Source organism: Crocodylus siamensis, chromosome 9 (assembly GCF_052110815.1).
Source record: "Crocodylus siamensis isolate JL-2025a chromosome 9, ASM5211081v1, whole genome shotgun sequence".
Lineage (NCBI taxonomy): Eukaryota > Metazoa > Chordata > Crocodylia > Crocodylidae > Crocodylus > Crocodylus siamensis.
In genome coordinates this window covers 154172-178617 of record NC_143403.1, presented here as the reverse complement: position 1 = coordinate 178617, position 24446 = coordinate 154172, and the positions used below count along the sequence as shown (strand labels likewise).

The following is a 24446-nucleotide window of genomic DNA, read 5'->3' as shown; positions in this document are numbered from 1 at the left end:
TCTGTAGTAGACTCCCACCGTTAAGTCCCTTTCCCCTCGACTGCCTTGTACTCTAACCCAAAGCACTTCAGAGTGCCCCTCCCCTGACTCCTTGCTGATTAACAAGGATGTTTATTCCTCCTTAATATAGAGTGCCACGCCCCCACCTCTCTTTCCTATCCTGTCCCTCCTGTACAGCCTATAGCCCGTGACATTGACCGCCCAATCATGCGTTTCGTCCCACCACGTTTCTGTGATCCCTGAGCCTCTCCTGCTGGTCTGCAGTGTGTGGATCTGTTGGCACCAGAACGGGCTGTAGGTTTTCTGTTAAGCCCTGAACACTGCTGTACGCAGGACTGAGCACCCCTGCCTGCCCTGCTGGATAGTTCCCCTGCGACCTGTCCTCCTTGAGTTATATAATGCGTTACTGTTTAACCAGTGTCACCTACTGCAAAGCATTGCAGAAGCTGGTGATGTCAGTGCAGTTGTCCGGCCAGCCAGACTTGGAGTCTTGGCAAGAATAACATCAAGTGTAACTGGCAGACCCATTCCCGTAGAGCCGTGTTGATCGTCACTAATTACGGAGCCAGCACGTAACCCTGGCTGCCTGTGTTCCATGCCAGTCTTGCCAGAAAACTCCTAGTGTTGATGCCAGCTGCACTGTCTGCTGTCTCCCCGTCTCCTTGCTCACCCTTACCACATGCGCTGGTGCAGTGCTGGCTTTTTGATGCTGTCTGGGACTCTCCTTCCACCCCAGGGTTTGCCAGGCATTTGCACCCCAAACTCAGCCCCTGACCCATTCCCTTGGACACATGTGACACCTGCAGCCTGGGCACGGGGGACTTCCCTGTTTGCCTCATGCATAGAGGGGGCAGGAGCAACAGGATCGGGGCAACCTCATTCTCCAGGCAGTTCCTGTTCTCTCCAGGCATACTGCTGGCCTCCCAGCCATAGGTGAGGAGTGCAGCTAGAAGACAGCTTGGCCTCTCCTGCTGCTGCAGCCTTGCTTCTCCAGCAATGAGCCCTGTATCCCCTGCCTATGCATGCTGGAGGGGCTGCAGTCAGGCTTGCTGGAGCTGCTGTGTCTGGTTCCCTTCAGCAAACTGAGCAAGCTGGAGCAGCTGGAAGAGCTGAACCTGAGTGGCAACAAGCTGAAGACGATTCCCACAACAATTGCAAACTGCAAGCGGCTGCACACACTCCTCGCCCACTCAAATGAGATCAGCATTTTCCCAGAGATCCTGCAGCTGCCCCTCATTCAGGTACCTCCCCTCGCCCCCAGCCCTGCCAGGTGAGGGGCAGGAGGCTGCTGGCTGTTTCCAGGTCTGTACACCCAGGCCTCTCATTCTGCCTTTCGCAGCGTGGCTCTGAGGTGATCAGCAGCAGGATGCTGCACTGGGCTGACCATGCAGGTCGGCTGCACTGGGGCTGGGAATGGGCACTGGGGTCCCAAGGACAGGGCTTTGGAGGCATGCAGGGAAGGGCTGACAGGGCCCTGTGGTCTCCCACTGACCCTCCTGCCCTCCCCCCCCATTCACAGTTTGTGGATTTGAGCTGTAACGAGCTGACAGAGATCCTGATCCCAGAGGCGCTGCCGGCTGCCTTGCAGGAGCTGGACCTGACTGGGAACACAAACCTGGTGCTGGAGCACAAGACCTTGGACATCTTCAGGTGAGCAGTGGGCGTGGAGGCTGCCCCAGGCCTGCCCAGGCTGGTGCAGAAGCGATGCAGCCAGGGCACTGCCTGGGCCGCTCACACTGTGTCCCAGCCCCTCCGCCCACAGCTGGCCACGCTGCCCACGTCCCCTCCAGGCGTGGGCTCTGGCTCCGCTCTAGCCAGGAAAGCAGAGGAGCTGTTGCCTGCACCCGGCAAGTGCCCCACTGCCTCAGGGCAAGGCCTCCCTCCATGTCACCCCAGGGTGCTCTGCTGCAGGGCCAGGCTGGGGTGGGGTGGCCACTAGCCTGGCAGTTGCACACTGGGCAATTGGCCATGGGAGCAGCCTGATAACTGGGCTTCTCTCCACAGCCACATCGCCACCCTGAAGATCGACACCAAGCCCGGGCTCTCAGCTGACGCTGCGCTCGCCTCCCCCTTCTGGAGCCACGGGCTGGCGGAGATGGCCGGGCAACGGAACAAGTGAGCAGAGCCGCGGCCCCCGGGGCACGGCAGGGCCGGCTGTACCCCACAGTCGCAGCCGGCTGCCCTGGGACGCCCGCTTCCTTGGACTCCCTAGCACCTGTACCAGTCCTGGCAATAGGCTTCCCTGGCCCAGCTGCCCTGCCCTGCCCTGCCCTGAGGGAGTTGCCCCCACCCAGTAGGGAGGAGGGAGGCAGCCCCAGTAGCTGCAGGCTAGTCTGCAACTCTGGAGATGGGTTCATGTCCCTAATCTGCCACAGAGACCTTGAGTGAGTCCCTTGGCTTCTCCAGGGAGCAGCTCCTGCCTGGGCTGCACAAAGCAACATGAGGGGCGTGGCGAGGCGCTGGGTTATGATGGGGCAGGGGCCTTGGATAATGGTCAGTGGCATGGCCCCTCCCCTGCAGGCTGTGTGTGGCATCCCTAGCGCTGGGGAGCTTTGCCGAGGGCATGGAGGCCGTTTACGGCATGTTCGACGGTGACCGCAATGAGGAGCTACCGCGCCTGCTGCAATGCACCATGGCAGACGTGCTGCTGGAGGAGCTGCAGCAGTCCAGCACGGACATGGTCTTCATGACCAGCACTTTCCTGGTCTCCCACAGGTGGGTGCAGCCGCTGCAGGCTTCCTGGGTGCAGGTTCACCCAGACCTGCTGCTGGCCAGCAAATTATGTCCTCCCAGGCCATGTCCCCTGGAGTGAGAACAGTGTGCCTGGCTGGTGTGTCGCCCTGGGGCCTGGCTCCTGCACTGCCCTGCTCCCCCGCACCACTCCTTGCCGGGGCCCCAGACAGACGGGGCACGGGGCAGAGGTGATCAGTAGCAGATATCCAAGGTCTTGTGCTGCTGCTTCCCCTCCTGTCCTGCTCCAAGACCTCTTTGGCCACCTCGTTGGTCTGCATGGAGCATGGCTGTGCATGCTACCACCTCAACGCCGTGGCCTGCCTGCCTGCCTGCCTGCCTGGCTGTGCATGCTGCCACCCCAATTTCTGCAGCCTGCCCACTGTACCACTGAGTGGAGCCCTCCCCTGCCACCTGGCTTGGCAGAGGCCCCTGGTGCCCTGGCTGTTGCAGCCTGGCAGCAGGGAGGCTGCAGGCCCAGCCCCAAAGCAGCCTTGTGCTCGGGAGAGCCTTGTGCCCCAGGGGTGCATATGCATCTCAGCCACTCCGTACAGCCAGTGCTGCGGGGTAGAGGATGGGCTTGGCGCACAGCTCTGCAGGGCACTGGATCCCAGGGTAGGACCACGTGCGCATGGAGTGAGCTGGCAGCCCATGCTGCTCTCTCCAGACTGCGTGTCCCCGCACAGGAAGCTGGGGGTGGCCGGCCAGAAGCTGGGCTCCTCCGCCGTCCTGTGCTACATCCGGCATGACACCGCCGACCCAGGCAGCGGCTTCACACTGACAGTGGCCAACGTGGGGACATGCCAGGCCGTCCTGTGCCGTGGTGGGAAGCCACTGGTACTCTCCAAAGTCTTCAGCCTGGAGCAGTGCCCCGAGGAGACCCGGAGGGTGCAGGAGCAGAAAGCCATCATCACAGAGGTGGGTCCCACCCCTCTGCGGTAGCAGGACTGTGCCTGGTGGTCCTGCTGCACGGCATCCACCCAGCTGGGGACTGTGGTCATGTGCTCTGGGGACAGTCAGCCAGCAGTGGCCTGGGGGGCTGATCTCACAAGTTGCAGCTACATCTCTGACATCAGGCATGTGGCTCACTCCCCACTTGGCTTGGGTGTGAAAGCATAACCAATAGCTCCTCCCCACCCAGAGCCAGTTGCACAGCCTTCCTGCACAGCTGCAGGCATGCCCCGTGTGTACATGCATGCATGTATGCCTGCCTACGCTTCACGCAAGCTCTGCTGTCTTTCGTCCCCAGGACAACAAGGTGAATGGCGTGACCTGCTGCACCCGCCTGCTGGGCTGCACCTACCTGCACCCCTGGATCCTGCCCCGGCCTCACGTGTTCTCTGTGCCACTGAGCGTGCAGGACGAACTGCTGCTGCTGGGAAACAGGGCGCTCTGGGAGCACCTCTCCCCCGCGGAGGCCGTGGGCGCTGTGCGCCACCTGCACGACCCGCTGGCTGCTGCCAAGAAGCTCTGCACTTTAGCCCAAAGCTACGGCTGCCAGGACAACGTGGGCGCAGTCGTGGTGTGCTTGAACATCGGTGAAGACAACTGCACCTGTGAGGGGCAGGGCCTTGCTCTGCCGGGCCCGGGCGGCTTCCTGCCCCCGGCCAAGCCAGCCACACCCTCCTCCAGCAGTGGCATTGCCTCCGAGTTCAGCAGCGAGCTGTCTGCTTCTGAGGTCAGCAGCGAGGTGGGCTCCACAGCCTCTGACGAGCACAGCGCAGCTGGCCTGGACGCCGGCCTCCTGCCTCGGCCCGAGCGGCGCTGCAGCCTGCACCCTCTGCCTCCGCCCCCACCCAGCATTTTCCAGCGCCAGCCGTCCTGCGCCACCTTCTCCAGCAACCAGTCCGACAACGGGCTGGACAGTGATGATGAGCAGCCGGTGGAGGGCGTCATGACCAACGGCAGTCGCCTGGAGGTGGAGGTGGACATCCACTGCTGCCGGAGCCATGGCCCAGAGCCTGCCCTGCCACAGGCCGAGGACGGGGGCCCTGAGGATGATGCCAGCAGCCTCGTTCTCCATATCTGGAGGCAAAACAGTGCTGGCAGCAGCCTCCCGCCTGCCGTGGGCCGGGAGAGGTGGGGCGAGCTGCAGAAGTCACCCTCCACGTGCTGCCTCTATGGGAAGAAGCTGTCCAACGGCTCCATCGTGCCCCTGGAGGAGAGCCTCAACCTCATTGAGGTTGCCATGGAGGCTCCCAAGAAGAAGACGGGCTATTTTGCTGCTCCCACCCAGTTGGAGCCTGAGGACCAGCTGGCGGTGCCACCACATCTGGAAGAGGAGGTGAAGGAGCAGATGAAGCAGCACCGGGAGAGCGGGGCAGAGCCGGCAGCCGGCGAGAAGGCCGTGGCTGCCCCCGAGGAGTTCGACACGGCTCTGTGACCCTGCAGGGTGGCTCGCATCTGTCCCAGCAGCACTGGAGCCAGGGTCCGTAGGGAGAGTACAGGCATCAGCTCCCTCCCTGCTGGAGCCAACAGCAGGCCTGGAGCTGTGCTCCCCGGCTACCCGCTCCGAAGAGGGAGTCCCAGCCACTCCAAGAGCCCGTGGTCCCCACCCAGCTGGTGTGGGCAAGGCTGGTGGCTCTGCACTGGTGCCCCTTCTGTTAGGCTCGTCCCTCTCGGGCTCGTCAGCTCTGCCAGGTGACGGGCAGGCAAATGGGGTGAGGGGGCCACAGCGGTGCTTGCGGAGCCCCGCAAAGCGCATCTGCCCCAGCGGAGCTCGGCAGGGCCTGGCTGGGCGCTGACTCCCACACACGTTGCAAGCACTTTCATGGACTGCACTCGAGCCAGCCTGCTCCCGCCTGCCCAGCACTTTACTCCTGGGGCAGGGGGAGGGGCGCCGCGGTACGCGGGATCACCAGCGGGTATCATTTGGCACTGCGGGACGGGGCCTCCGTGCCCCTGGCAGGCACAGCCGTGGGCACTAGGGCACCTTGGTAGGGGGTCAGCCAGGGCAGGGAGGGAATGGGGGAGCTCCTTCCCCTTGGGATGGGTGTGGGTGGGGAAACGGTGCAGCTCTTGGGGCCAGGAGAGGTGGGGAGGGGTTTGGCCATCTCCAGGAGAGGCACAACCGTGGGCAGCGGGCAGGCCTGGGGTACGAGCACAGGGCACAACACTCCAGCAGGAGCAGCCCCTTGTGGGCAGAGAGCCTGTGCTTTCCCACGTGCAGGCCTGGACGGGGAGGCACCAAGGCCGAGGGCATCACCTCCATCCCTGGCAGCAGCGAGGTCAGGGCTGCCCATGGCCTGGAGGGAGCTGCAAGATGCAAGCATCTGCTGACTCCAGCTCCAGGTCCGGCACATGCCCGTGCTGGGAACTCACTAGCGGCAGATGCAGATGGCTCTGATCCAGGGGATGCTGACTTGCCGCACGGCATCTCCTAGCACTGCTCCTGCAGCCAAACCAGAAACAGCCTCCAGGCTGCACCCCAGGTGGATCTGCCCCTGCCTCAGCACCTGCAGTTGGTGCTCTGGGCTGAGGGAGCTCTGAGGGGCAAGACAGCCCTGGAGCCTCACCGCGCCTGTCCCGGGCAGGGTAGGACCCCCAGAATTTATTCGTTCTGTTTTGGAGAAAGTCTGAGAGATTTTTTCCCAAAGCCTTTTTACAGGTTTGGGGTGAGGTTTCCTTGTCAAACCCAGGTCCAGTCTGAGCTGGGACACTCTAGGGAGCATGAGCATGGCTTGTCTGTCAGAGCAGGGTGGTGGGGGAGGTTGTTCACAGTAAAATCACTCTAGCCAAGTCTTCCCTGGGAAGTACGGTCCTTTGGCTGTGCACGTGGGCAGGTACGACAGCCACCACTGGGTCCAGCCAGGACTTTGCCGTGTGGTTGCTGCCACGCATCAGCAAATGTTGTGGAAAACAAGAAGAAAGAAACGATCCCAGCATGGATTCAGCTCTGAGCTTCATGGTTTCTTGTAATGTTTCATTTAACCTTGGAAATCAGAAGGAAAACGTGCTGTTTGGATTCAGAGAATGAGGCGAGTGCCTGAATGGGGCAGGGGGAGACACCACGGGAAGGGCAGAGAGTTCCTGTCTCGTTTATCTAGGAGTCCTCAGCAAAAATGGGGAAGGTCAAAAAGTATTCCTCGTAAACCTCCAGGCCCTTCCCAGCCCCTCCTGGCGGCAGCAGCGGTGGCTGTGCCCGATGTCGGGGCTGCGGTGGGTCCTTGCCTGCCCTGAGCAGCCAGCAGGCGCCAGGCCCTAGCATAGGGCAACTTGACCCACGCAGTCCTGGATATAGGTGTTGGTGGGACGAGCTGCCCCTCTTCCCACGTAAGAATGGAGCATGCTCTGGGCACTTGCACGTGCAGGATGCCTGGGGTCTGTGCTGGGCCTTGGCCTGGGGTGAAAGATCCTGCATGTGCCTGACCACAAATTAGTCTGAGCCAGGAACGCCACAGGGAGCAGAGGCAGTGCCCAAGCAGCTCCGCTCGGGAGGAGCAGGCAGACCCAGGGCACCAGCTCTCAGGGGTGGGGTGAATCTCGGGGCCAGGCCCGGGGTGCAGTGACTCCCACCTGGGGCTGTCCCTGCACCCTGCAGCGGTGGCTGCCAGACGCCCCGAGCCAGGGCAGCAGCCCCCGGTACACCCGATGGAGCAATGGCAACACGGGCAGCTGCGCTCTGCCCCCCAGCCCTGGTACCCTGCTGCAAAGGGCCTGATGCTGGGCTGCTCCTGTCCTGCCCTGCAGGGCAGCAGGTTCTTGGGTCTTCCCTGCTGCTTCCCCTCCGCTCCCTCGGCCTGGGCCAGGCCAGCTGTGAGGAAGTCTCCTTCCCCCCCCACCACCTGGACTGGCTTTGGGCCACCGCCTGGGCTGTGCATGGAGATGAGGGGAGAGGTAGGGCAGAGGAGGGGGCATGGGCACTGCCTCCCCCTGCAGCCAGCGAGCTGGTCAGGGCCAAGGCTGGCCAGCCCTGGGAAAAGAGGCCCATGCGGCCGTGGGCTGCTGATGTGGATCAGCCCCCTTGGGCCGTGCACCTCCACAGCGGTGGGTCCTGTGAAGGTGCTGCCTTCCCTGCTGCCCCATGCCACCCTGCAGGGCTCAGCAGAAGGCACCGGCAAGAGTGAGCCGACAGTATTGGGGGACAGCCCCGGCGCCCCATGAAACTCCTGAGCGGGGAGGGGGCATCCTCCTTCCTGGAAGGGAGGAGCGCTCCGGGACCCCCTGCCCTGGAAGCAGCTGCTGCAGGCCCCTGCCCTGGCCCCAGGTTACAGACTGCCCCACTCCTTCCGGGCGGAGCTGTGCTGTCCTGGACTCGTTGGCTTCTGCGCCACTTGCCAAAGGGCCGCCGGGGGCAGCGGCTCACGCCGGGGGCTCTGCGCAGGCCTTCGTGGCCCTGTTGCAGGCCGAAGCCTCATCCTGTGTTTTTGATATTTTTAAATGTGTTCCCTTTTCTACCGTGTCACGTGAGCCGGAGCATGGTAAAGACCCGCTGCAGCAGCTCGTGTTCGTGCAATAGCCTCTCTCCTGCCATCAACGTGGGAGACGATGTTCCCACTCGCTCTCGCATGCTGCTCTCCCGATGCCCTGTCCGTCGTGTGAAGCTGCCCGTCGTGATGAACGCACCTTCGCCCCAGCTGGTGCCTGCTGCTGTGCAGAGGCAGACGGCCCTGGCTGCTGGGGTCAAACACTACTGCGTTGCCCCTTTACTAAGATGTAGAGAACCATTCAGTCAGGAAGAATATTTTTGATCAAATTTTCAGCTGACTTAGCAATAAAGATTTTTACTTTCATCTAAGAGCACGGGCTGCGCGTGTCACTGCGCTAGGAGGCAGTCGAGCTGCCATGCCCCACGTGCTGTGTGGCTGCCAGGGATGGGTGTAAAGGAGGGCAGGTCCTGGCCCCAGAGCCCAGGGCAGATGGGTAGCAGGGAGGCCACTGCAGCCAAGCCAGACGGGGGGTGCTTTGTGCCCACCGCTGCCCTCGGCATGAGGCAGCGGCTGCTCAGGGCTGCGGGGAGGCTGGCGCCCTCCTCCACTTGAACCTTCAGCAGGGATAGCTTCACCCTTAACGCTGTCAGCGCTGCACCTGATGAACCATTAGCCTCGTGCCTAGCACAGGCCTGGCCAGCTCCTGGGTGGGGGGCACTGCCCGCTCCCATCCTCCCCCGGTCAGTGCCCGGGGAGGGGCTCCCTCACCCACCCTCATCCGGCTGGCGCGCTCAGCACGAGGCTGCCGACACTGCTGCCAGCTCCTTCATCCAGTGCCCTGGCTGCACAGGAACAATGGCTGGCACAGCATCCCCCGTGCCTGCAAGACATGGCGGCTGCAGCTTTGCCTTATCTGCAACCTGCTGCAGCACAACTACTGTCCCAGAGGGTCCAGCTCCCTGCGTGCCTGGGGTCAGGACACAGCTTGGGCACTGCCAGGCCACAGCTCCCTCTTGCGTTGCCCTCGTGAGGGGAAGGGGCGATGGAGCCAGCGCTGACAGGCAGCAGGGAGGAGGCTGCAGACCGGCACTGAATTCCAGCTCCCTTTATTTAAGGTTAAGCAAGAGGCACAGGCACAGGCCCAGGCCCAGGCCCAGCCCCGAGGAGAGCTGAGTCTCAGGCTAGGGCTGGACCCCCCGGCTGAGGCAGGGCTGCCGGGGAGGGGAGGAGCAAGCTGTCTGCAAGGCAGGGGTCTGCCAGGCTGCCACTCCGATGGGCAGTGGTCCAGCGTCAGTCTCGCAGGAGAGGGGAGCTGGCGCGGCACACGTTTGAACAGCAGCACCGGGGAGACCCTGCCCTCGCGGCTGCAGCGCGGCTGCCCTAGAGCTCGTAGGCATGTGCCGGCTTCTCCTGCAGCCGGCGGACAGTGCGGAAGCCCCGCACAGCCAGGCCGGCGCTCAGCGCGAGCACCAGGGCCACCGCGCAGCCGAAGAGTCCGGCGGCGATGTCCGCCCCGTGCAGGCTGCAGCTGAAGCCCTGGTAGCCCTTGCTCTGGTAGAGCTGCTCCCGCTCCTGGCACAGCGGGGAGGCGTAGACGGCCTGCAGCTGGTGGAAGTAGAAGTACAGGGCGGGCAGCAGGCCCAGCGCCAGCAGCACGTCCAGCACGCACTCCAGCAGCAGCCAGGCAGGGCAGCGCCAGGGCAGCCGCAGGGCCCCCAGCAGCACTAGGAGGAGGGCGAGGGCCATCAGGGCCCCCCCCACCGCCATCGAGGCCCTGGCGATGGGCAGCTTCATGCGGTGGAACTGGGCGTCGAGCTGCCGGGCACGCTCCCCATCCGGCCCGCTGAAGCCGCTGTAGGCGCCCCCGTACTGGTAGTAGTAGATGCTGCCCAGGTCGGGGATGCCAGTGTAGCCGCCCACAGAGCCGTAGGACACGGAGCTGCAGGCCAGGATCAGCAGGCCCAGCACTGCCTCCACCATCTGGCAGCAGGCTGCATGGGAGAGGGTGTTAGCCGCCTCCAGCCTGGCCACCACGGTCCACCCGCGCTTGCCTGCGAAGGCGCTCCAAGCCCAGGGGAGCTCGGCCCAGATCGCAGCCTGTCTGGGGGAGCCCGGGGCAGCGCTGACCTAGGCTGCGGGGGGTGTTCTTGCACTCGCTGAGCCCAGGAAAGGGGGCTCAAGCTCTGCAGGGCTGACCCCTGACTTCTGCCCAAGCCCCAACCTCCCAGCGAGGCAGCCCAGGACCAGGGGACGCCAAGTGCTGCCCGCCCCCACCCAGGCGCTGCGCCCAGGGGCTGCCGGACTCGAGCAGGGCTGCGTGGTCGGGCCCCTGCCCAGGACCCAGGTGCCTGGGGCGGCCAGGCCCTGCAGTGCTAAGGAGCTGGGAGCCCCGTCCGAAGCCGGGCGGGACCTGCAGCCGCAGCTCGGGTCAAAGCTCCCGGGGCCAGGCCCCGCGTGGGCCCTGCCAGCCCGGCTCGGCCCCGGCCCCTCCCGGGGAGCCCGAGCACTGGGCGGCCGGGGCCGGGGCTGGGCCCCGCCGTCGGGAACCAGAGCAAAGCCCCGCGCCCGGGACCCCGCCGCTCACCTCGGGCCGTGCAGAGGTAGCGGGCGCGGGGACAGTCCAGCAGCGCCGCGCTCGGCGGCGGCGGCGGCGGCGGCTCCCTGCAACGGGCACGCGGCGCTCAGCGGGGCCGGGGAAACCGGGCGCGGGGGACGGCTCCCTCCTCCCGCCCGCACTCACCAGCCCAACCGGGACCCCACGTGGGAGCCGGGGCCGGGGCCGGGGGGCGCGGGGCGCGGGGTCCGGCCGTGCTCGGCCTCCCGGGGGCGCTGCTGCCGCGGCCTCCGCTCCGCCGGCTCCGCCATCCCGCACCTGCCCGCCCCGCCCCGCCCCGCCCCCAGCCCCTGGGCCCGCCCCGTGCTCTGCCCCCGCCGCCCCCGGGCCGGGGAGTCCCCCGCAGCGGGAGGTGGAGCTGCCCTCGTCCCGCCCGGAGCCGCGGCCGGCGAGGGGCAAGGCCGGGCCAGGGCTGCGCGGCGCCGTTGCGGCGGGCGCGTCGCAGGGCAGAGGCGGGGGCCGGCCGCGCCCTTGCGGGGCCTGCGCATGAAATGGGCCCGCGGGCGCGAGGGCCGGCGTGAGCCCCGCCGCGCGGGGAGGGGCTGGGACGGGGGCCTCAGGGGGGAACGCGGGCGGCCCCTTTCCACCCCTCGCCGCGCGCTCCTCTGCCCCTGCAGGGCACGGCCGGGCCCTGGGGCGCCCTGCACCCACTGTGACCAGTCCCAAGCGCCAGCCTGCCCCCGCCCCACAGATGGGGGCATCTGAACGAGCAGCTCCTGGGAGCATCGGTCTTTCGTGGCCCTGACCTCCAGCCTGGTGGGACTGGGCACGGCTGCTAGCCGCACGCCCGCGGTCCACGACAGTGGGAGCGTGGCAGGAGCCGGGAGCCTGGGCTGCTCGGAGGCAGCGGCCTGAGCCAGAAGGGAGCGTGGCAGGGGCAGGAAGGCCGCTCTGGACACAGCCCCAAAGGCGAGGAAGGCTCCCGGCAGGCACGGCTTGGCCTCCGCAGTGCCCCGTGCCCCCGGGAGCTCGGGCATTGGCAAGCAGGGCTGGGCTGCCCCGTGTCCTCGGTGCCCATCCCCTGCCCGTGGCGCAGGCTTGGCCGGTGTTGCTGCAGCCACGTGGGCTGTGCAGCTGTACCGGGGCGCCGGGCTGCGCGGCCCTGCGGGAGGGACCGGCAGGGAGCTGGCACCTGCGTCCGGGAGTCCAGGGCCGCGCTTCGCGCGGTGCGCTGCAAACACGAGTTGCATCAGAGCAGCGCCCGGCTGCGCTGCCCGACCGCCTGCTAGCGGAAGCAGCCCAGCCCAGGCTGGGAGGGTGGCTCCCAGCTGGCACCAGTGCCTGGGGGTGGTGCTGGGGAGGGGGCAAATGGGCGTGCTGCTGAGGTCATTGGTAGCGTGGGCAGTGGGGCAGGTTCCCAGCATCTCCCCTGGCCCCACCGCTGGAGGGGACTTGTGCGTGTCCCCCTGCCCTCGTGCTGTGAGGACAGCAGGACCAGAGCCCGTATCCTGCCCCCTGGCATGTCTCCAGCCTTACATAAGCAGGGCCATGTTTTCCTGGCTGGCAGCAGGTGTTGCCCTGGCCAGCCTTGAACCCGCGCTGCGCAGGCCATGGGGAGTGCCGGGGGAGGGGGCATCAGCCGGGGGGTTTGTTGCCAGGCAAAATAGGCAGGACGCGGCCTTGAGGCTCCTGCCAGGCAGGACTCAGCACTTCTCCGCACGGGGCACAGGGCCAGGGGTGGGGGCAGCAACGCGGCCCTCGGCCAGGCTGGGCCCCGGGGGTGAGCGTGGGGGCAGGCTGGGAGTTCCTCTACCCTGCAGCACTCAAGCCGCTGTCCCCGCAGCGCTCGCTGCGGCCCTGCTGCTGGGCCCGTCGGCCATGTCCGTGCTGGACGCCCGGGCCTGGGCTGCAGCCTGCTCTGGCCCCAGGGCCCTTGGCCCCTGCAGCCTCTCCCTGGGGCTGATATGTCCTCCACAGGAGGTTTATATTGAGCAGTGTGTGTCCCGTGTGTGCCTGGGCAGAGGAGCCGTGCTGGGGTGGGGGTCAGGGCCGGGGCCAGGCCTGGCTCTGGTGCTTGTGCTGGGGCAAGCGGGCAGCGTCCCGTGACTTCTGGCCCCTCCAGCCCCGGCGGCTCTTTGAGCTGCAGCAAGTCGGGGTGGGTGGGGAGGCTGGGGCCTGTTGACCCGGGGCTGCTGCCACCGACCTGTCCCCCAGGCCAGCCTGGGGCAGCCCCATGGTGCTGGCGCCGCAGCGGGGAGCGGTGCCTGTGCGGGGGCGCATGTGGGACCCGTTAGCCCCATGCGACGTGGACAGGAGGTTGCATCAGCCACTTTATCTGCCAAGAGGCACAGGTTGTGGGGCCCCAGATAGCAGATGTCGCGGCTCCCATTAACCCTTCATGTACCGGCATGGGCGTGGTGCTCGGCAGTGGCCACCAGTGCATCTGGGCCCTGCTGCAGGGCCTCGCCCAACCAGGCGCCAGGGCAGGGCAGGAGCTGTGCCCTGCCGGGGCTGGGGTGCCGCAAACAGAGGTGCAAGGCCCTGGCATGCGCAGCACAAGTCTCTGCCTCATGCCCACCCTGCAGTCCTGCCCATCCTAGAGCAACAGGGCTGCGGCCTGCCTGGCTTGGGCGCTGGCATCCTGCCCAACCGGGAGCCCCCGTCATGGGGCTGGGAAGTGCAGGCGCAAGGGGCACTGTGACTGCCCCCGCCGAACGCCTCCCCCGCCTGCAGGGCCCAGAAGGGGTTAACGTGCAGGCGCTCTCCAGATGTTTGAAGTGAGCGCAGGGCTGGGGGTGCCTCGGGTGGGGGGTGCAGCCCCCGCCGCCAGCCAATGACGAGAGGGTCCGTGCCCAACGCCCAGCTCCAGGACTTATTTCAAAGGCCGGGAGCTGGCGGAGGGCTCCTTCTCACGGCAGTTCCTCGGGGATAAAAGAGCTGGGCTGGGCCTGGGCGCTCGGCGTCTCCCTGGTGCCACAGGAGGTAAGGGTCTGGGCACGGCTGCTGCGCTCCTGGGACTGCTGCCTTCACGCCCTGCCTGGCTGATGCCAGCGCGCTGCGGCCATGCTGCTCTGGGACCAGCTGTGCCAGCACATGGGGGCTAGGGGGACCCTGGGCTGGTGAGCACATGAGTGGTCCCAGGGCACGGGCCGGCGCACCCTCAGCTGGAGGTCTGGTACTGAGGGAGCACCCTCCACCTCCCAGCAGGACCCTCGGGGTGGCACTGGTGGGGCTGAGGAGAGCCCCAAGGGGAGTGCAGGGCTGAGGGAAGGAGGCAGCACCTGGCAGGTGCCTGGGGGCTGGAGTCAGGCTCCAGTGAGCAGCACTGCAGGCACAGGCATGCAAATGCAGGGGGGGCTGCACCCCAGCTCGTGCACCAGCCACAGCCCCCTGCAGCAGCTGAGCCTGGCGTGGTGCAAAGCGTGCCGGGCGGCAAGTGGGCACAGCTCTGCGCTGTCTCAGCATAGCTGCCCCATGGGCCACGTGGTGCCACCTCCGCTCCGCAGGCCTCGGCCCCCGGATCACAGACGGTGCACGTCCCTCTGCCCGCTGGCAGGCTGGGGCTGGGGCTGTGGGCCGTGCGGGGCAGGGGAGCTCTCCACTCCTCACCCCGTGGGCACTGGGTGTCGCAGGCAAACAGAGCAGGGCAGTTGTGTTTTCTTGGAGCCCTCGGCTCAGCTCTCACCTTCCATCCTGGGGGCTGGGATGAGGGGCTGAGAGGCCGTGTGGCCTGGCAGCAAGTGCCGTAGGGGGCACAGGGCACAGCCGAGGCTGGTGGGTGCAGACTCCCTGCCGCGTGGCTTACCGGGCAGCCGCCTCTCCTCGCAGCCTCGACATGGAGTCATACCTGATCCACGTGAACGGGCACGGGGACCGTCCCGCCATCCTGGACGTCCACGTCAACATCAGTGGCAGTGGCCCAGCCCCGGGCAAGGGGAAGGGCCGGAAACCGCGGTGGGCAGTGAGGGCCTCTGAGATGTCCAAGAAGACCTTTAACCCCATCCGTGCCATCGTGGACAGCATGCGTGTGGAGCCCAACCCCCAGAAGCCCATGATCTCTCTGTCCATCGGTGAGGGGCTGTGGCAGGGCAGGGCTGGGCCACGTGTCAGTCTGGGCGACTGCGGTCGCTCTTGGGTACAAGGCTACTGCCATGTCCCCACAGGTGACCCCACAGTGTTCAGGAACCTGCCCACGGACGACGAGGTCACCCGGGCGGTGAAGGAGGCCCTGGACTCGGGGCACTACAATGGCTATGCCCCCTCGGTCGGTACGTCGCCATCCCCTCCCGAAGGGCAGGGGCCAGGGGAGCTGGCGGCCACCTCTCCAGGCAGACACCAGCACCCTGGGCTGCGCCCTGCTTGCCGTGTCTGCCTAGGAGAGGAGCTCGCCAGCCAGCTGCAGCTCCTGGGGCTGGAGCCTGGCACTGGGGCCGGGGGCGCTGCCTCCCCGCTGCAAGGCCTGACTCCAGCCCGTGGCGCAGCTCCCTGCCGGACGGGGGGCAGGGCCAGGAGCAACCCTTTTTTTTTTTTTTCTGTTTTTTTGCACCGGTCCTGGAAGCACTGCAATACCAGGTCAATGCATGGAGTGGATGGAGCACGCTCCGGTTCCACCACCCAATACCAAAAAGAATCTGCTCAATATAGACCTCCTATGGAGGACATATCAGAGACAAGTACCATGGGGAGCTCGCCTACGTGGTCACGCTGCTTCCCCTGCCAGAGCAACCCACCCGTGTCCTGACTGTGCTCGAGGGCAGGGGCTGGCACCAGGAGATCAGCAGGGCCACAGCCGACCGGCTCCGGCCCCCCAGGCCCATAGTATGACCCTGGCGTTGCCCGAGACAGACTGCACCGTCCCGGCATGGTGCTTGGGCTGCCAGCCCCTGGGCAGGGCTTGGGGTGGGACCTGTCCCCAGCGTGGGGTCGGTCCTTGGCCCTTCCCAGCTTTGGGCCTGGGGGACCGGTGACTCCCGCTGGGTCCCTGCAGCTCTCCTCTGCCACGTCCCCGTTGCAGCCTGGGCCCCAGCTGGGGTCTGAGCCATTCCCTCCATAGCTGTCCCTCTCTCCCCAGGGTACCAGTCCTGCCGGGAGGTCGTTGCTGCCTCCTACAGCTGCCCAGAGGCACCTCTGAAAGCCCAGGTGAGGCAGCCGGTGGGTGGGGGCTCCTGGAGGGTGGGCTACAAGGAGCCGCAGCCGCAGCCACAGCCGTGGTGGGTGGGGACAGGAAACCTGGACTCGATCGTTGCAAGCAGCCTGGGGGCCCCTCACTGCCCTCCCCCCCAGCTGGCAGGCCTGAGCACCAGCCCCCGGCAGCCGGTCGTGGCACCCCTGCGGCTGTTCACACGCCTTTCATCCATGACAACGTATGGCCCTGGTTCTGCTGCGGGCACAGGGCTGGGACGGCTCGTAGTGGCATGCGGGGCTGCTCGGGTGCTCACAGCTGCCTGCCGTGCCGTATGCAGGACGTCATCCTGACCAGCGGCTGCAGCCAGGCCATCGAGCTCGCCCTGGCGGTGCTGGCCAACCCAGGCCAGAACATCCTGGTGCCCCGGCCCGGCTTCTCGCTCTACAAGACGCTGGCGCTCTCCCTGGGCATCGAGGTCAAGTTCTACAACCTCCTGGTGAGCGAGGGAGGGCAGGAGCAGAGCATGCAGCCCCAGGCCCCAGCTCATGTCCCCATCAGGCACACGCATGTGCATGCTGATGTGTACATGCATGCGCGTATATTCTCCAGGGGCTTCCTCTCAGGAGTTTCGTGTCCCTTTACAGACGGCCGGAGGGGCTGGTGCAGAGCCCATCGGCCCAGCACAAGCTTGCCATGGCAGCAGAGTTCCCTGGGCTCTTGCCTTCATCAGGCACAAAGCACGGAGATGCCCACATGGGCTCTGCCGGTGCCTGTCCCCCCTGTCCCCACAGCCTGAGCCTAGCCCTCCACTAGGATCGGGCGCTGTGCCTGGCCTGTGCCTAGCCCCCGTGCTGCACCCGAGCCTGGCACCCAGCCCTGGCTGCGTCCTCACTCCACTGCCTCGGCCTTGCCCCCTCTTGCTGCCAGCCTGAGAAGTCCTGGGAGATTGACCTGAAGCACTTGGAGTCGCTGGTGGACGAGAAGACGGCCTGCCTCATCGTGAACAACCCGTCCAACCCCTGCGGATCTGTCTTCAGCAAGAGCCACCTCCAGAAGATCCTGGCAGGTGAGCACGAGGTGGAGCCGGCAGGCAGGCCTGGCCCCGCGGGGGCTGGCGGGGCCCCAGCCCTCCCCCGGGCTGAGCAAGGGAGGGCCGCCGTGCACGACTGCCCGAGGCGGCCCAGCCACCCCGGAGACCTGCCCCGGCCCGGCCGGACGCCAGGGCAGCTGGGTCTGGCGCTGCGGCTCTCGCGGGGGCTCCAGCTTGCCAGGCCAGGAGCAGGGGACCTGCTGTGTCGCGCACGGCCGGGCCATGCCTGGCCCAGGGCAGCGAGGGTCCCTGGGCAGCTGCATAAACCTCTCTCCCTCTGCAGTGGCCTCAAGGCAGTGCGTCCCCATCCTGGCTGATGAGATCTACGGTGACATGGTGAGTGCCCGTGCCAGGGGCTGCGGTGGTCCCAGCTGGGAGCGTTGATCCCAGCAGAGCCAGGCCGTACTCGAGTCCCCTCCCTGGGGCAGCTGCCCTGTCCCATGGCTGGAGCATCCGGGAACAACCTGTTGCGCCTCGCGCCCGGCCCTGTACGCTGCGGTGCTGGAAGGCCTCGTGCCTAACAGTGTGGTTGTGAGAGGTCCTGAGCACGGGGCCTGGCCCTGCCCCTGGCTCTGCCTCCTCCATGGCCTGCCCCTGATGCATCCTCCTGCTCCAGGTGTTTGCAGACTGGAAGTACGAGCCCATCGCGGCACTCAGCACCAATGTGCCCATCCTGTCCTGTGGGGGCCTGGCCAAGCGCTGGCTGGTGCCTGGCTGGAGGATGGGCTGGATCCTTGTCCACGACCGGAGAGACATCTTTGGGAATGAGGTGAGGCTCCAGTGCTGTCCCCTGGCCTGCACGTCTCCCACCCCTTCCCCTGACTCTGTGCCTTTCCAGCCTGGTGTGCCCGCCCGGCTCTCATGCACATACCTGTACCCTGCCTCACACTCATGTGCTCCCTGGCACACGCATGTCTCCTCCTTGCAGTCAGCCCTGCTCCTTTGTGTTGTAGTGCCCTGAACGTACATCTGCCCCATCACCCCCTTGGGCTCCTGCAGGCTGCCCTGGGTGCATGCAGTCGCTCCCACATGCACTGTCCTGCTGCCCCAAACTCCGCCGCACCCCCCGCCTCCCTCTCCCCCGCTGACCCTGTTTACGGGGTGCGAACAGTCCTGTGTACCCACAGCAGTGTGCCCCCGTGTGTCCTGCCCGACCTCTCCTTATCAGCGGGACACGTGATCGCTGGCATCGAGTTCACAGCAGTGCCTGCCTGGTGCAGGGCTTTTCACATGTCTGGGGTGCCTGATGTGCCCCCCAGGGCTCAGAGCGGGGGGTGCTCTTGAGGGGTTAATAGCCCACCCATTTCTGAGGCAGTTTCCAACTGTTGCTTAAGTGAAGGGACTGAGCTTAAGTGAAGGGATTGATCAGGGCAGGGGAGAGGGAGGAAGGGTGGGGTGCCCTGGGGGTGAATATGCATGCAGGAGGTCATGGGGGGGTCCTGAGCCTGGGGCGGCTGCGCGCCAGGGGAGCAGCCTCAAGGCCGTAGCAGAGCCCAGCTGGCAAGGTCTCTGCCAGTGCAGTGCAGGGAGCAGGGGGCTGCTGTTCCCGGGCTCGGCTCTGCCTTCAGGCACCAGAGCCTTGTGGCAGCCCGGGTCAGGGCCAGGCTCCAAGCTCCCCCCGGGCTTGCCAGGGGCTGGGGGACCAGGCCTTCTCGAACAGCACAGAGCTGCGCTGTTGGGCTGGAGCCTTCCCCCGCTGAGCTCGGTGTCGCCATGTGTTGCAGATCAGGGACGGGCTCCTACGGCTGAGCCAGCGCATCCTGGGGCCCTGCACGCTCATCCAGGGTGCCCTGGAGCACATCATGCGGCACACGCCGGCCGAGTTCTACCACAACACGCTCAGCTTCCTCAAGGTGTGCAGGGTGGGGAACTGAGCCCCCACTGCCGTTTGCCTCGGGGTTACCCGCCCTGTGCCATCCCCCGGGGGTGCTTGAGCAGGCGGGGCAGGACACTGGCCGGGGGCGCGGTGGGGGCGCTGGTGCGGGGGGCAGGAGCATCCCTCCCCAGGGGTGCTGCGGGCAGCCATGGCGCTCTCAGGCAGCCCCGTTGCTGCAGTGCCTACCGGGCGGGAGGCAAAGGGGCGCACTGGGCACTGACCGACCAGGCATGGCCAAGGGGCCGAGCGAAGCTCAAGGCTGCGGTCACCGTCTGTTTGCGCTCGCCGTGCCTGTGTTTGTGCAGGGGGAGCCCAGTGAGGCCGGCTTGGAGCTTGGCATCAGGTGCCGAGCTGCCTCCTGGAAGCTCTCCCGCATGCTGAGCTCTCCCCTCCACCTCGCAGGCCAACGCCGACCTGTGCTACACGGCTCTGTGCGCCGTGCCCGGCCTGCGGCCCGTCCAGCCTGCAGGGGCTATGTACCTCATGGTAAGTGCATGGGTCCAGTCCTTCCCGCTTGTTGCTGGTCAGTGCCCAGATCTCCTGCGCTCTTACCGGCAGTGCGGGATGGTCGGGCTTGTGCCTTGCCACAGTGTGACAGGGTGTGAGGGGGCAGTTATGGGGGGTGGCGGAGGGTCTGTGGGGAGCAGGGGCCTCGGGTGGGCATGGAGACGGCAGCTCCATGAGCTCTGGCCACAGTCCTGCCACAATTACCCTGTGCCGCAGGTGGGGATCGAAATGGAGCATTTCCCCGAGTTTGAGAACGACGTGGAGTTCACGGAGCGGCTGATCGCAGAGCAGTCGGTGTTCTGCCTGCCTGCCACGGTCAGTGCCTCTCCACACACCCCAGCCTGGGAAGCCGGGGGGCTGTGGGAGCCCACAGGGGTGACTCCATGGAGAACAGGGTGCTGGGGGGAGAGCCCAGCTCCTCTGGCACTGGCCCGCGCTGGTCCCACCGCTCACCCACTGCCCCATGGTGAGAGTTGCAGGGCCCGGCCCCTCCTGGCTGGCCAACCAGTGCCCCCCTTCCCCTTGCAGTGCTTTGAGTACCCTGGCTTCTTCCGCGTGGTGATCACGGTGCCCGAGGAGATGATGCTGGAGGCCTGTGCCCGCATTCAGGAGTTCTGCGAGCGGCATTACCAGGGCAGCGAGTTAGCCCAGGACCTGGAGTGCGACAAATAGCTGAGCACAACTTGCCCCTACCTCCATCCAGCCGTGCCCCATGCAGCACCAGCACCCCTCGCCTGGAGCAGGCTCCTGTCCGGCCGCTGCCCTGACTGGTCCTCAGCATCAGAGGCAGCAAGCACTTGGTGCTGCCACCTTCAGCCCCTCCGCCCCTCCCGGGGCACTGCCCTCCTGGAGCCCGAGTGCGGGCTCGTGCCACTCAGCCCCCCACCCCTCCTTTGCACGGGGAGGCATCACCTGCTGCTCTGCTCCTCCGGGTTGGACCTCATGCATGGCAACAGCTTCCCGCTCCCTGCCCCTCGCAGCTCCGCTCAGTCTTGAGCTGGACTCTGCCCAACAGGCCCGTGCCAGCCCCCAGCGTTCAGCCCCCTCCCTCGGGCCAGGGCAGGGCTGGACAGTCGGGCAACAGCCCCTTCTCCATCTCTGCCTGACGCTGCCCGCTGCAGCTGCTGGTCTTGTCTTCTCCAGCACCATCCTCACCTGAGCACCTTCTGCTGTGCCTTTTGAGCTGCAAATGACATAAGTTATTGTGACTTTTTGTACGAATAAAGGTTCTGACAAGCTGTGCCGTGTGCTGGGTGCTGCGGGCCGTGCACCATGTGCCGAGACTTCTCCCTGGGGCCGCATTTGCCTTGCTGACTGTGCCAGTGCGGGGCCTGGGCTGGTTTCCTACAGCCGTTCCTGTTGGCCATTCCAGGCATGACTGCCCCCCGCCCCTTGCTCGCCTCTCCCCTCGAGCCTGATGAGCTCCAGCTGCCCTGCGCACACATGTGCTCTGCACACACTCCTGCCTCCACCACTGTGCAAGGCCGTGGGCCCAGGATCCCTGGGCTCCATCCGTGCATGGAGTGGCACTGGTCAGGTCCCACAAGTCCCTGTGCCTCAGGGCTTGTAGCCCTGCCCTACCCTGCCTCCCTCAGGGGGCATTAAGAGCCGGACGCATGGCCTCTCCTCAGTAAACGCCTGCATCCTGCAGCATGCCCCAGCCCACCGTGGCGTAGCCAGGAAGTGTGGCGGGCCAGCAAGGGGTGCTCCTGCGTTGAGCCGCCCACCTCCCTGCGCCCGCCCACCTTCCCGGCCCAAGCGCCTCCCTGGGGCGCCTCGCGTCCGGCTGACCCCCCTCCCTGGAGCACACGCGCTAGCCCGGGGGTAACGTAGCTGCCACCACCCCGAGAAGGGACTGCGGCCCTGTGTCCTCGGGGGAACACAGGCCTAATAGTTCTACGGGTACTCAACCCAGTACAGGCACTTGGGGCACTTCCCCGAGTCGGGGTCCAAAAAGGAAAGTCCCCCTTAGTCTGCAGACCTAAGGGGGTCTCTCAGGCATAATTTAGACCCACCCCTCAAGAAGTCTCCTACACCGGTCACAAAGGAGACCTTTATTGATTACAGGGGTAGGGTGAAAATAGGGTACAGGATAGAGCAGTCTCATAGAAATCCCATAGAGCAAAACAGTCTGGCTGAGGTAGCCTTTTGATCACGCATCTGCGTTACTGCCAGCTAGTTATCTAACCGGATCTCGAGTAGCTTCCTCGCAAGCATCATCCTGAGGCTGTTGGAGATCACCTCTGGAGGCAGGCCGTTCCTCGCTCATGAGCTATGGGGGAGAGAGCCAGTTTCAGATGGTCATGCTCCTCTCTAAGCCTGAGTCCCACACATGGCTGCTGCCCCCTCCTCCTGGGCAGTCTTAACTTATACAGCCCCTGTGACCTCGTTCCCCTGGTCCAGTGGAGGCCAGCTCTGGTTGGCTGTCGGCCAACCAATTTTAAATCTATCATTAGTTGCCGGGCAGACTCCAGCTCACCAGGTAGATGCGCCTCACCCAGGTAGCTGATACCAGTCACGTAGGCAGAAGGAGCAGGTTTCCCCCTCTCTCTCGGGAATGTAGCCAGCTCAGGTTACCTAAAGAGATAGGGTAAGGTGTCTCTCCTCTGCTGGGCCTGTCCTCATCACATTGTCACAACACAGAGATTTTGGGGACAAACAAAGGTGACTTCCTGCCACTCCTCTCCCCAGCTCCTTTAAAAGCTTGGACCCGTAGCTCTAGAGCTATCGATACAGGCGTGCTTTGTTTGGAGGTGTCACCTTGGTGAGGGCATCCACCAGGCTGGCCCAGTGACTCACTGAAGGCCGGATTACCCCTAACCCTGCCATCTCAGTGATCTCTCGTGTTATTGCTTGCTTTACCTTCTCGTCAACTGGGTACAGTCTGGAGTGTACAGGACAATGGCTTCCCGTGTCTATGGAGTGCACCGCCAGGTCTGTTTTACCTGGTTTATTGGAGAACACTGTCCCAAAGTCTTCGAGTGCTGCCAGCAGCTTGTCCTTGTCCTGGGAGGGCAGATGGTCTAGCAAGCAGAGTTCCTCCATTCCTGCCTCTCCGTCCCAGTCACCGTACATGACCGGCTCCTCTTGGTCCTCAGGTGATCCTTCTACTGAGGAAATCCAAAATACCGCATCACCTGTGTCAAAGTATGGTTTAAGCATGTTCACATGAACTGCCTTAGGCTTTTTCCCACTCCTGGCCACTACATAGGTCACATCATCCAGGACAACATGAGGACCTTCCCAAGTGGCTTGCAGCTTGTCTGTCTTTAGTGGCAGGAAAACCATAACCTTATCACCTCGGTCAAAGGTACGTCAGCGAGCCTTTTCATCGTACCAGGACCTTTGCTTCTCCTGGGCTCGTCCCAGGGAGTCTCGTGCTACTTTCATCACGTCAGTCAGTTTCTGACGAAAGTTCAGCACATACTCCACCACGGAGGTCTTGGTGGAAGGGATTTTTCCCTTCCCACTCGTCTCTCACCAAATCGAGAGGACCTCTGTAGCAGTAATTGAATTGGGCTTCTGACCTATTTGACTAGAAAAAAACAGACAGAGGCCAGAAGTGCTGATACTGTTTATTTCAGTTAAATATTCTGAGATAACGAATTCTACAATGCTTTGTTTATTATCTATGATATAGCACCCTGTGTACAGAGGTTGTTTATTTTTCTTTCTGAGAAACCAGAAACTGATAACTATTTCTATAAGCACAATGTGTCATTCTTCTTTAAGTAAACAGCCTGTATGTCTGCGTGCGTGTTAACGATCAGTGATTTACTGTCCAAGGTCATATTTTTTTCCTCTTTCTTTGTCTTAAGTATAAATATGCTTGTAAACTTAAAGAGTACGAGAAATCCTTTGAAACAGACAAGTGGGTGATCACCTTGCTGTATAGTTTCATAGTTTCATAGTTTCATAGTTTCTAGGGTCGGGAGGGACCTGAGCAGATCATCGAGTCCTACTCCTTGCCATGCCAGGAAAGAGTACTGGGGTCAAACGACCCCAGCAAGGTGTACGTCCAGCCTCCTCTTAAACACCCCCAGGGTAGGAGCCAGCACCACTTCTCTTGGAAGCTGGTTCCAGACCCTAGCCGCCCTGACCGTGAAGTCACGCCTCCTGATGTCCAACCTAAACCTGCCCTCTGCCAGCTTGTGACCGTTATTCCTGGTCACTCCTGTTCGTGCTCGGGGGAACAGGGACTCCCCCAGTGCTTGCTGATTCCCCCCTGACTAGTTCATAACAGGCCACTAGATCCCCGCTCAGCCTTCTCTTTTGGAGGCTGAACAGGTTCAGGTCCCATAGCCTCTCCTCATAGGTCCTGCCCTGCTCCCCCTGACCATGTGAGTGGCCCTCCTCTGGCCCCTCTCCATGCTGTCGACATCCCTCCTGTAGTGCGGCGCCCAGAACTGGACGCAGTACTCCAGCTGTGGCCTGACCAGTGCCGCAGAGAGGGGGAGGATCACCTCCTTGGACCTGCTCAAGATGCATCTGTGGACGCATGATAAGGTGCTGTTGGCCTTCCTGACCGCATCCCCACACTGCCGGCCCATGTTCATCTTGGAGTAAGTGATGACCCCCAGATCCTTTTCCGCCTCCGTGCTGACAAGAGGAGAGTTCCCTAACCTGTAGGTATGGTGCCGGTTGTTCCTCCGCAGGTCCATCACCTTGCACTAGTCCGTGTTGAAACCCATCCTATTCTCGTCCGCCCACCCTTGTGACCTGTCAAGGTCTGATTGTAGCCTGTTGCATCCTTCCAGTGTGCCCGCGTCCCCCCACATCTTAGTGTCATGAGCAAATTTGAACAGATGCTTTTTACCCCCTCGTCCAAGTCACTGATGAAGATGTTGAACAGTGCGGGCCCGAGGACCGAGCCCTGGGGCACCCCAGTGCCCACGTCCTTCCAGGTTGAGAAGGACCCGTCCACCAGCACCCTCTGGGTGCGGCCCTCCCGCCAGTTGGCGACCCATTTGACTGTGTGGGTGTCTACACCACAGCCCCCCAGTTTCTTAATGAGAACGGGGTGAGAGACCGTGTCAAAAGCCTTCCGGAAGTCCAGGAAGATTATATCCACTGCTACCCCTGCGTCTAATGATCTGGTGATCTGATCATAAAAGGCCACCAGGTTGGTGTGACAGGACCTGCCACTGATGAACCCGTGCTGGTTGCCCCTAAGCATGCAGTCCCCTGCTGGCCCC

General features: G+C 64.4%; 3 protein-coding genes and 1 pseudogene across 4 annotated transcripts in view; 2 read left to right on the top strand and 2 right to left on the bottom strand.

Moving 5' to 3' along the window:
- Positions 1 to 9046, top strand: part of PHLPP2 (PH domain and leucine rich repeat protein phosphatase 2) — a 39828-nt gene extending 30782 nt beyond the window's left edge. For both annotated transcript variants that reach the window (XM_090062048.1, XM_090062047.1), the window contains exons 14-19: positions 1079 to 1241; positions 1520 to 1650; positions 2005 to 2115; positions 2521 to 2715; positions 3417 to 3648; positions 3980 to 9046. In XM_090062048.1, coding sequence (XP_089918174.1) covers positions 1079 to 1241; positions 1520 to 1650; positions 2005 to 2115; positions 2521 to 2715; positions 3417 to 3648; positions 3980 to 5113 — 1966 coding nt within the window. In that variant the 3' untranslated portion in view covers positions 5114 to 9046. The remainder of the gene's footprint in view (positions 1 to 1078; positions 1242 to 1519; positions 1651 to 2004; positions 2116 to 2520; positions 2716 to 3416; positions 3649 to 3979) is intronic.
- A 142-nt stretch (positions 9047 to 9188) lies between these two features.
- MARVELD3 (MARVEL domain containing 3) lies at positions 9189 to 11183 on the bottom strand. The gene is made up of 3 exons (XM_090062049.1): positions 10840 to 11183; positions 10684 to 10760; positions 9189 to 10090 (listed from the first exon to the last, which is right to left on the bottom strand). The coding sequence occupies exons 1-3, from the start codon at positions 10962 to 10964 to the stop codon at positions 9480 to 9482; spliced, it is 813 nt and encodes a 270-aa protein (XP_089918175.1). The 5' UTR covers positions 10965 to 11183; the 3' UTR covers positions 9189 to 9479.
- A 1643-nt stretch (positions 11184 to 12826) lies between these two features.
- Positions 12827 to 20483, top strand: TAT (tyrosine aminotransferase). Its single transcript, XM_090062051.1, has 12 exons — positions 12827 to 13635; positions 14482 to 14723; positions 14817 to 14921; positions 15725 to 15792; positions 16116 to 16274; positions 16706 to 16844; positions 17152 to 17204; positions 17485 to 17637; positions 18593 to 18721; positions 19147 to 19230; positions 19468 to 19566; positions 19780 to 20483. The coding sequence occupies exons 2-12, from the start codon at positions 14489 to 14491 to the stop codon at positions 19921 to 19923; spliced, it is 1368 nt and encodes a 455-aa protein (XP_089918177.1). The 5' UTR covers positions 12827 to 13635; positions 14482 to 14488; the 3' UTR covers positions 19924 to 20483.
- On the bottom strand, positions 15189 to 15343 carry LOC149856964 (U2 spliceosomal RNA; annotated as a pseudogene).
- Positions 20484 to 24446: the final 3963 nt, after the last annotated feature.